We start from the raw sequence: 12,184 nt of genomic DNA, 5'->3' as shown, positions 1-12,184 counted from the left end.
AGGATTTAAAACTAGCTCTTGTATTCTTTTTATCAAGAAAAAAACATGGGATATTGAGCTTTCTAATGTTTCAAAAGACGCCAAAGATCTTACAATCGTATATGAGGCACAGTCAGAAGAAAACAAAAGGATTCAATCTGAAATTCAATCCATCACAGATGACATTGAAGAAAGGTAATTCCTATGTTTGTTTGTTATTATGTAGCGTCCTAATAAGTGATCTGTAATAAACCCCTCCAGCATGAGTCCTTGAGGTCATGTGATAGTACTCACACTTAATATTAGCTTAATTTTACTTGAGTCTATTCCAAAGGTTCCTCTGAGTACACCCAGGACACAGCCAGCACAAGTCCCTTTGATCTATCATCAAAAGGCCAAGGATAACTTTTTAACTTACAACATGTGCAGAGAAGCTCTTTCTCTCTCCCAGCCCCCCCTCTTTTCTCCCCTGTAGTTACCCTAGCCCTCCCTCATCTCTCCCCTATGGTTACTCGCTGGTTTTCTTGGCTTAGAAACTGAATTTTTCCTTATGCCACTTTCTATCTCAACTCTCGTATTTAAATTTCAACAAAGATTGCTACACCCTTTGAGAATCCTTTAACTGTCTACAGGCCCAAACGATCAGATTTTAGGTGCATGTTCATTGACTTCTGAGGGTAGGTGACATGCTGTTATATATTTCTTCTCTAGCCATTATCTATATTGAGAAAACAGTGGGCGCTTTATCTTTTCTAGCAGAAGTATCATCAGTGAACTGTCCCATTGGCATTAATTTTAGAAAAGTAACTACTCTCTTCACATACCCATAAGCCCTCTTGACTAGGCCAGGTTCTATTTGCTGTATTATGCTGTATCAAGTTTAGTTCTATGATTTGGCTTAACTTAACTCAACTTCCCCTTCTAGTCCCATTGATATATTTATGATATAGTATATCTAGAATGGTATGTTTTTACTGCTCTCTCTGTGCAAGTATTGCTTATTGGTAGGATTACAGTGCAGGAATGTGAACAAACTGCTGTGCATTGTGTTAGGATAAGCACATGTGTGCCTCTCTCTCGTGCCTTTTATCATACTTGCAACAATATGTGGATAGGAGGTTGACATCCCTCTCTCTACTCTCCCAACAAGGGAGCTCCATGGGCGATGACATTTTGTGTCTTGCCACCATACCCTTCACTGGTTGATGTAATGCCTGAAACATATTATATTACTGATTATGAACTATTGAAGGAAAGAAGGGAGGAAGATAGGAAAGGATCTGATAACAGTACTTGATGAAAATATTTGTTTGTTCAAAAATATGATGTAATGGCTTGTAATGCTCAGCCCCGGGAGTGTCACTATTCGAAGGAATGGCATTGTTGCAGTAGCCTTGTCACTATGGGTGTGGCATTAAGACCCACATCATAGCTGCCTGGAAGCCAGCCTTCCACTAGCAGCCTTCAGATGAAGATGTAGAACTCTCCACTCTGCCTGCATCATGCCCACCTAGATGCTGCCATGCTCCCACCTTGTTGATGATGGACTGAACTTCTGAACCTGTAAGTTAGCACAGTTAAAGACTTTACTTGGTCATGGTGTCTGTTCACAGCTGTAAAACCCTAACTAAGACAGAAGTTGGTTGCCACAGTCTCTGCAGTCTCCGACCCGCGGAGACAAGAATGACATGGACACCAAGTCGGGTTCACACAACAGCTTCTTTACTTGTTCTCCTTCTTGCACCTTTTCTTACAACAACTCCCCTTACAACAGCTTCTCTTACTACAACTGGCTTCTACTTAGGGCAAGGGCTAAACAACAAAAACTCCTATACTCATGCCAACTGACCTCATCTAGCTCCACCCCACCTCATCCAATCAGAATTCACACACACACACACACACACACACACACACACACACACACACCAGGCACGAGCTCAGGTCGGTCACCAATAGGCTGACAGGTCAGGATCATGAGGGATAGTCTATCCTGGCAGGCAGCCCATGCATGCAGCCTCACTGCGCATGCTCAGGCAAGGCAGGAAACATCTTGGCCCATGCGGCTGCACCTGCTTCCTGCTTTTCCCCCTTTTTGTTTTATTAGTAGCTCTGGGATCAGCATCTGTCTTAGGTTGCTCCCATCTGTGTCACATCCTAACCCGTCATGGGAGTGACGAACTCACTTTTGCCATCCTGTCTTAGGTTGGTATGCGCACGTGAGGGTCTTACCTGTCATTGATTACTGATCCAGCATGTTGAGTCAACATTGGGGGGGGGGGGTTTCTGCTTCCAAGGCTGCCATAGCCTCCACTAAGGTTTGTTTATCAGCCCTGTGCTGCCTTCGCATATGTGCCATCCACCAAAGCATTCCTCCACACACAACAGTCAGCAGGAGTGCTCAAAAGGCCATCACTCCCCAATTTTTTAAGAATCCCACAGTTCCCTGGATGATTTTCATCCATTGCTTTGCAGTTGCAATCTCCACATGGGTGTTGTTCACGGCAACAATCGATGCTCGCTATTCCTTCATCTTTGTGTCCAGATTATGACTGCAATTTCCCAGCAGCATTGTACCAATTGCACGTGACAGATTTACAGCTCTAGAAAAATTCTGATACTGAACAGCAGTTACACACATTCCTGACATATGAGTAATGCAGGAAGCAAATACTAACTGCTCCAAAATATTCATCTGTTCCTGCAACCAATCCACTCTTTGGTTAACCATAAGGATACCAGCTTTCAAATTTGTATTAATTCCCTCTTGTACCACCAAAGCACTGGCAATATTAGAGGATAGATCACCGAGAACTGAAGCAGTTCCCACTGAATTAGCATACATCTGCCTCCATACTAAGTGGCGCTGGCAGAGGGGATGCTTTCACTATTCCCCATAACAGTCTGTCTTGCCATGATACCACTTGCAGGTGCATCAAGATCAGGCAGAGGGTCGTCAGCTGTTTCATCTTTCTCCGCTTTGCTTTCTCTCCACCGTCCCGTCAGTCTTTCTGGAACACAGACTGGGTTCTCCTGATCCTGTGGAAACACACAGACAGCTCCAGGGGACCATACCAACACCTGATCTGGACCTTTCAATTGTCCTGTGAGGACATCCTTCCATAGCACAGACATGGCTACACCCTGCTGAGGGGTACAATGGCATTCTGCAGCTGATTTTCCATTCTTATCCAAATTTTAAAAATTAAGGCTAAAGAGGCTTATATTTAATTTATCCCTAGGGGATTTAAACTGCATCCCTATCCCCCCTTTCTGTTTTATTAGTGTGTTCTTCAATATGGCATTGGCTCTTTCTACAGTTCCTTGTCCTTGGGGGGTTATAGGGTAGGCCATGGATAACTTTTATACCTAATGCATTACAAAAATGTAAAAATCTCTGGAAGATAAAAGAAGGTCCATTATCAGTTTTTATCTGTCTAGGCATCCCCCATGCTGCAAACGCCTGAAGGCAATGAGATATAACATTAGGGGCTTTTCCCCCTGTTTGGGCAGTAGCAAATATAATGACTGAATATGTATCTATGCTGACATGAACATATTTAAGATTACCAAATTCGGGGATGTGTGTAACATCTATCTGCCAGACATGAAGAGGCTTAAGACCTCGGGGATTAACTCCAATTGGCCTTTGTGGCAACAAGGACACACAATGGGCACATTTTAACACAATCTCTCGAGCCTGTTCTCAGGTAATCCTAAACTTTTGTTTCAAGGTGCCTGCATTAACATGAAAGTTTCTATGAAAATCTGCAGCAAGCTGCAACCAGAGAGGCACTCCTAAAAACAAACAGGGAACGAGTATATTCATCTGCAACATACTTTCCCCTGACTATAGGCCCAGGCAATCCTGAATGAACTCTAACATGTACAATACAAAAAGGATGCTTCCTTTCCCAAATCATTTTTTGCAAGGAGGAGAGTACACACAGTGGAGGCGGCTTTAATTTCCCCCAAGGTTTCTAATTGCTGCACTGCTTGGACTACATACTGACTATCAGAAACTAGATTAAAAGCTTCCTCAACCTCTTGAAACACTTGCAGGACAGCACATAATTCAACAGCTTGTGCAGATTGATAGGGAAATACATGAGCTTGGGGTTGATTTCCTTCAACATAAATGACTCCATCAGTAAATACATTAACAACACCTGGGATTGGCTCAGTCCGGGTAATTCTGGGGTATATCATAGGATTTCTCATGACAAACTGAAGCCAAGGACTGGCGGGATAATGATTCTCGAACCACCCAGTCATGCTGGTGCAAAGAATGTTCCAATCATTATTAGTGGAGGCAAGTACCTCAATCTGTTTAGGAGTATATGACGTGATTATTACATCAGGTTGTTTACCAAAAGCTCCTAGCCCAATCTTTATACCTTTAAGAATTAGTTGGACTATGCTTTCAGGGTACCATGGCAGTACCTTGCCTGGGGAGTGATGTAAATATACCCAACATAAAGGCCCTTTTTGCCAAAATACTCCCATGGGAGACAAATCGGTAGCAATAACACAAAAACTAATAGGCAAGGTGGGATCGACCCGATCAACTTGAGCCTTGGCTAAACTTTGTTCAACCTTTTGCAAACAAGCTCTGGCTAAGGGTGTTAGTTGGCGAGGAGATTGTAAATTGGAATCTCCTTCTAAAATATTGAATAATGAGCGGTGAGGCAGCCCAGCATTCAGCCTCACCGCACATGCTCAGGCAAGGCAGTAAACATCTTGGCCCATGTGGCCACACCCGCTTCCCACAGTTGGTACCAGGAGTGAGATATTACTGTGATAGGCCTGACCAGGCTTTTGTTTGGAAGAATGTGGATTTGGGGACTTTGGATTTAAAAAGAGGTGGAATGCTTTAAATAGGTCTTAATGGGCTATACTAGTAGAAATATAAAAGACTGTTGCTGAGAGTGACTTTAACTGTTTGGACTTGGCCCAATATAGTTCAGTGGAGAAGAATTTCACTATGTGGCCTAGAGACAGTTTTTGTGGCATTTTGGAGAAAAACATGGCTGCTACTTTGCCATTGTCTGAAGATTTTGCCTAAGGCTAAGGTGAAGAGATTTAGATTAATTGCTTTGAAAAAGGAAATTCAAAACAACCTATGAACAGGTATGAATTCTGATGTGTGGTTATTGAAGTTCACACTTATAAAGAGCATTTTAATGAAAAGGAGCAAGTTTTGAAAGGAAAAATACAAAATATATGGTTCAAGTATTAAAGGGACACCAGGAAGTGAAATGGAGCTGAATTCTGTGTTCAAGGATATTAAAATGAATTAAGGGAGTAGTGACCTTGGGGCAGATCCCACCCAAATATATTTAGGTCCAGGCATGGAAATACACTCCTTTAATTCCAGGAGAAAAATCTTAGCAGATCCCTGAGTTCAAGACCGGTCTGGGACAGAGCAATTTCTAGGTGAAGAAAAGCTTGAGTCCAGGCATGGTGGAACACAACTTTAATCCCAGGAGACAGGCATGAGGATCTCTTGAGTTTAAGATCAATCTACAGAGCAAGTTCCAAGAAATTTGCTGAGCTTAGTCAGAAAGGGAATCAGGAAACAAAAAACTTGTAATAGAATAAGGGTGGGGGATATGTTTCAGCCCCAGCAAGCAGTAAAACATAGCAGCTTTGACCATGTGGCTCTGGCTTTTGAGTGAAAAATAGAAGGGACTACTGAAACAATTGATTCTGGTTAGCTAGAGCTAAGAAATTAGTAGTGATTAAGAAGACACCAGCATCACTGGGGTGAAATCTTTTGGGAAGTGGTTTCTGAGATCACAAAGAAACTATGCTCCAGAAATAGCCAAGGTTGTACCTTGTGCTGCAGCTGTACTTGGTAATGGGTAAGAGTCACCCAGGTGGTACTGGCTTTTAAATGCATGAGGAGTCATGAAGAGCAGCTGAGGCTTGGCACTGGAAGAGGCCATGGAAGGCTATTGGTGAAGCTGTAGCCTCAGTTGTAAGTTGATGGCCCAGAACTGAATGGGTCAGGCAATGGAGTTGAGGCTTGGCACCATAAATAAAGCCTACGAGAGGCTATTGGTGAAGCCTAGTTGAGGCAAACGACCCCAATGTATTAGAGATGCCAGTACCATGGGATGATCACCAAGAACATCAGATTGGTGTGGATCAACCTGAGCTTAGAGGGGCAGAGCTGGAGAACTTACACCAGCCCTTTGGGGGAGCCCAGAAGATCATGTGTGGATCTCAGACATTGAAACAAGAAACTGTAATATTGAAGTTGTCTTGGAGACCCCAAGATGTTTGAGATGCCAGAGCCATAGACTATCTGCTGAGGAAAGCTGTTAACAGGGAGTGGAACTAGCCCAGGAGAAAGAAGTATGTTGCAGTCAACAAAGATGAAAAAGGAGTTGGAGATCTGAAAACTGCTTTGACATAAGACATGGAGATGTTGACTTAGTCAGGGTTTCTATTCCAGCACAACAATCATGCCCAAGAAGCAAGTTGGGGAGGAAAGGTTTGATTCAGCTTACATTTCCACATTGCTGTTCATCACTTAAGGAAGTCAGGACTGGAACTCAAGCAAGTTAGGAAGCAAAAGCTTATGCAGAGGCCTTGGAGGGATGTTTCTTATTGGCTTGCTTCCCCTGGCTTGCTCAGCTTACTTTCTTATAGAATCCAAGACTACCAGCCCAGAGATGGTACCACCCACAAGGGACCCTACACACGTGATCACTAATTGAAAAAATGCCTTACAGCTGGATCTTATGGAGGCATTTTCTCACCTGTAGTTCCTTTTTCTGTGACAACTCCGGCTTGTGTCAAGTTGACACAAAACTGGCCAGTACAATTAACCCCTTGTCAACTTGACACACAAACACATCATTAGTAAGCTTCAACTGTTACTTTCTTATTCATCCCCAAGATCTGAATAACATTAAAAGTCCCCCAGTCTTTGCAAATTCTTAAAATTTCAATCCTTTAAAATATCCAATCTATTTTAAAATCCAAAGTATTTTCCAGTTAAGAAGTCTCTTAACCACCTTCTTGAGTTCTTTATATATGTTGGATATTAGTCCCCTATCTGATTTAGGATAGGTAAAGATCCTTTCCCAATCTGTTGGTGGTCTTTTTGTCTTGAAAATCAAATAACCCCATTAAAAAATGGGGCTCAGAACTGAACAAAGAATTCTCACCTGAGGAATACCGAATGGCAGAGAAGCACCTGAAAAAATGTTCTACATCCTTAATCATCAGGGAAATGCAAATCAAAACAACCCTGAGATTCCACCTCACACCAGTCAGAATGGCTAAGATCAAAAATTCAGGTGACAGCAGATGCTGGCGTGGATGTGGAGAAAGAGGAACACTCCTCCATTGTTGGTGGGATTGCAGGCTTGTACAACCACTCTGGAAATCAGTCTGGCGGTTCCTCAGAAAATTGGACATAGTACTACCGGAGGATCCAGCAATACCTCTCCTGGGCATATATCCAGAAGATGCCCCAACTGGTAAGAAGGACACATGCTCCACTATGTTCATAGCAGCCTTATTTATTATAGCCAGAAGCTGGAAAGAACCCAGATGCCCCTCAACTGAGGAATGGATACAGAAAATGTGCTACATCTACACAATGGAGTACTACTCAGCTATTAAAAAGAATGAATTTATGAAATTCCTAGGCAAATGGATGGACCTGGAGGGCATCATCCTGAGTGAGGTAAAACATTCACAAAGGAACTCACACAATATGTACTCACTGATAAGTGGATATTAGCCCCAAACCTAGGATACCCAAGATATAAGATACAATTTGCTAAACACATGAAACTCAAGAAGAATGAAGCCTGAAGTGTGGACACTATGCCCCTCCTTAGAATTGGGAACAAAACACCCATGGAAGGAGTTACAAAGACAAAGTTTGGAGCTGAGATGAAAGGATGGACCATGTAGAGACTGCCATATCCAGGGATCCACCCCATAATCAGCATCCAAACGCTGACACCATTGCATACACTAGCAAGATTTTATCGAAAGGACCCAGATGTAGCTGTCTCTTGTGAGACTATGCCGGGGCCTAGCAAACACAGAAGTGGATGCTCACAGTCAGCTAATGGATGAATCACAGGGCTCCCAATGGAGGAGCTAGAGAAAGAACCCAAGGAGCTAAAGGGATCTGCAACCCTATAGGTGGAACAACATTATGAACTAACCAGTACCCCGGAGCTCTTGACTCTAGCTGCATATGTATCAAAAGATGGCCTAGTCGGCCATCACTGGAAAGAGAGGCCCATTGGACACGCAAACTTTATATGCCCCAGTACAGGGGAACGCCAGGGCCAAAAAGGGGGAGTGGGTGGGTAGGGGAGTGGGGGTGGGTGGGTATGGGGTATGGTGGGTATTTTGGTATAGCTTTGGAAATGTAAATGAGCATTCTAATAAAAAATGGAAAAAAAAGAAGTCTCTTAACTGTGGGCTCCACTAAAATACTTCCTGCAAGAGGGAAAAATATCAGGACACAGTCACAATCAAAATAAAAATCAAACTCCAACTGACCAATGTCTGGGATCTACTCTCCATCTTCTGGATTCCTCCAAGGGCTTAGGTCACTTCACCAGATCTTCCCTTTATAGCACACACCTCATCCTTGAGGCTCCAGATGCCTGTTCACCACTGCTGCTGCTGTTCTTGGTGGTCATTTCATGATACCAGTATCTCCAAAACACTGCTGTCGTCCACTGTAACTAGGCTTCACCAATAGCCTTTTGTAGGCACTCTTCATGATGCCAAGCCTCAACTCCTTTGCATGATCCCTTCAGTCCTGGGCCATCAATTGCAACTGAGCCTGCACCTTCACCAATGGCCTTCCAAGGCCTCTCACAGTGCCAAGTCTCAGATGCATTTCATGACCCCTTCAGGCCTTCAAAACCAGTACTACCTGGGCGACTCTTACACGTTCCCAAGTCCAGCCACAGCACAAGGTACAACCTTAGCTATCTCTGGAACACAGCCTTTGTGCTCTTAAAAAACACTTTCCAGAAGATTTCACCTCAGTGATGCTGTTCTCTTCATAATCACCACTAATTTCTTAGCTCCAGCTAATGAGCATCAATAGTTCTAGTAACACAAAAGTTTCACTTTAGTAGTACTGGTATCTTGTTAATCACAGCTGATTCTTCAGACCCAGCTAACCAGATCCACTGAATCTTCACAATCAAAGTAGCAATGACCCTGATAAGAGTCTTTAATCCTCCCTCTGAAATTTCATAAGCCAGGACTCCATCTTCTGCACTGCACTCAACATTATCTGCCAAGCTCCTACACAACATCCAACAGAGCTCTTTACACTTTATAGCTCAAAGTTCCAAAGACCTTCCACAGTCCTCCCTAAAACATGGTCAGGCTGTCACTTGAATACCCAACTTCTGTTACCAACTTGTCTTAGTCAGGGTTTCTATTCCTGCACAAATATCATGACCAAGAAGCAAGTTGGGGAGGAAAGGGTTGATTCAGCTTACACTTCCACACTGCTGTTGATCACTTAAGGAAGTCAGGACTGGAACTCAAGCAGGTCAAGAAGCAGCAGCTGATCCAGAGGCCTTGGAGGGATGTTTCTTATTGACTTGCTTCCCCTGGCTTGCTCAGCTTGCTTTCTTATAGAATCCAAGACTACCAGCCCAGAGATGGTACCACCCACAAGGGTCCCTGCCCACTTGATCACTAATTAAGAAAATGCCTTACAGCTGGATCTCATGGAGGCATTTCCTCACCTTAAGCTCCTTTCTCTGTGATAACACCAGCTTGTGTCAAGTTAACACAAAACCAACCAGTACAAATATAGAGTTTGGAGTTTGCCCAACTGGTTTCCTGTCTTTCTTTGGAAATTACAGTTAAGTAATTGGATGAATCTCAGAAGACACTTTAAACTTTGGACTTTAAACAGTGTTGAGAATGCCTATGAGGCCTTTTGAAGTAGGACTAATTTTATTTTGGAACATTCTATTTAAGTATGGCCCCCATAGACTCATATATTTGGAGAATCCTATCAGGAGCAGGGAGTGGAATGTGATGGTTTGGATATGCTCAGCCCAGAGGGTATCACTATTAGAAGGGGTGGCTCTATTGGAGTAGCTTTGTCACCGTGGTTGTGGCTTTAAGACCCTCATCCTAGCTGCCTGGAAGCCAGCCTTCCACTAACAGTCTTCAGATGAAGATGTAGAACTCTGCGCTCTGCCTGCATCATTCCTGCTTAAATGCTGCCATGCTCCGACCTTATAATGATGAATTGAACCTCTGAACCTGTAAGCCAGCCTGTCTTAGTTAGGGTTTTACTGCTGTGAACAGACACCATGAACAAGGCAAGTTTTATAAAAAACATTTACTTGGGGCTGGCTTACTGGTTCAGAGGTTCAGTCCATTATCATCAAGGTGGGAGAATGGCAGCATCCCGGCAGAGCTGAGAGTTCTACATCTTCATCCAAAGGCTGCTAGTGGAAGGCTGACTTCCAGGCAAGTAGGGTGAGGACCTTATGCCTACACCCATAGTGACACACCTACTTCAACCAGGTCGCACCTATTCCAACAAGGCCACACCTCCAAATGGTGCTACTCCCTGGTCCAAGAATATACAAACCATCACACAGACCAATTAAAAGTTGTCCTTTATAAGACTTGCCTTGGTCACAATGTCTGTTCACCAAAGTAAAACCCTAGCTAAGACATATGTAGTGATTCTTACCTTTGGAAATGACATTCAGGTTTAGAGGTTGATGGGTATGTAAAGTACAATCAATACTAGATGGTTAAAATTGAGTGTAAAGGTCCATCACTTTAGAATGGATATTCTAACTATATAGAATTTCATTGAGATGTGTAGACCAGAGACTTAGTTAATTTGGGTATGTGATGCTTATTTTATTTGCAAATAATAAAGTTTGTAAAATTAAAAAGAACCAAATTAAGACATTGAGGGAAAAAACATATACCTTAAAAGTGAGCAAGCCAGAGAGAAGACCTATCTGCAAAAGGAGATGAATATGATATCTAACAAAATGAGCAGCCTCCAAGTCTTGGTGCTGTGTAAGGAGAAAGATTTATTTCCTACCCACATTGTTTCATGTTATTTATTCTGAGACCCAGAGCAAACGACTGGATACTTCTGGGAATGTTGGTTTAGAATTACAGGGGATAGCACATTACTGAGATGACTGTTGCCTCTTACTGCTTCAGCAAGGATTAAGATGTCAATGGTTGTATTTTATTGAATGAAGAAAGGCAAGATCTTATGTTAATGGGATAAACAAACAGTTCTCAAACGAGTACAAATAACCAATGAATAAAAAAAAAAATTCTGACACTAAATTAAAACTACAAGATGCCATTTCACCTCAGTCAGGATAGATGCATTCAAGCAAACAAGTGACCTTATAATGAGGTGGTTCAGTGGTAAAAGGTGATTTCTGTTCAAGCCCAATGACATGAGTTCAATTCCTGGAATGCATATAAAGGTAAAATGGGAAAATCAATTGCACCAATTCCCTCTTATAGAAGTTAGACCCTGGTGCTTTCTCTCAGTGTCATGCTCCCAGAAATAAGACTCAGACTCAAAATACATTCAAACACACACCTTTGTCATAGAGCCAGGCTTTTTTCTGACTAATCATAACTTATAAGAACCCAGTTATGTTAACCTATATTCTGCCAAGTGGCTGGTTTTCTGTGTTCAGGGACCATGTGTCCATCTCATTACATCTTCCTGGCAAATCTGCCTGTGTCTTGCTCTATCCCAGAATCCTTTGTGCCTCCCAGATATCCCACCTCTATTTCCGGCCTAAGCCATAGGCCATAGGCCTTTTAATTTGTAGGTGATGCATTCATACAATGCACAAAACATTCTCTCTATAATTTACTTTTTTAGTCCAATAAAAGGCTTTTTCTTTCAAATATAAATTGAATACAATTATAACAATTATGAAACCATTATGAAAACTCTCTATGTTATAATATACATTTACAGTGTTCAGCCTATAGTGTTTGGCAACTTAGACAAAGTATTTTATCATTTATCCTATCTTGGTGAGTTCAGAGTTCTGTATCTAAATCATTTTTATCCTAACTTGTATTTTTAAAGATTTATTTAATTTATATGAGTACACCATCACTCTCTTCATGCACACTAGAAAAGGACATCAGATCCCATTACAGAGGTTGTGAGCCACCATTT

At 42.3% G+C, this 12,184-nt stretch overlaps 1 protein-coding gene across 1 annotated transcript in view; it reads left to right on the top strand.

The window, feature by feature from the left end:
- Positions 1-12,184, top strand: part of Ccdc178 (coiled coil domain containing 178) — a 360,500-nt gene that overhangs the window by 103,883 nt on the left and 244,433 nt on the right. Inside the window, exon 14 of the mRNA NM_027616.3 lies at positions 38-174. Coding sequence (NP_081892.2) covers positions 38-174 — 137 coding nt within the window. The remainder of the gene's footprint in view (positions 1-37; positions 175-12,184) is intronic.

This window comes from Mus musculus, chromosome 18 (genome assembly GCF_000001635.26).
Source record: "Mus musculus strain C57BL/6J chromosome 18, GRCm38.p6 C57BL/6J".
In the NCBI taxonomy this organism is placed as follows: Eukaryota; Metazoa; Chordata; class Mammalia; order Rodentia; family Muridae; genus Mus; species Mus musculus.
Note: the sequence above shows the minus strand (reverse complement) of the source record. Positions and strands in the feature narration are given on the sequence as shown.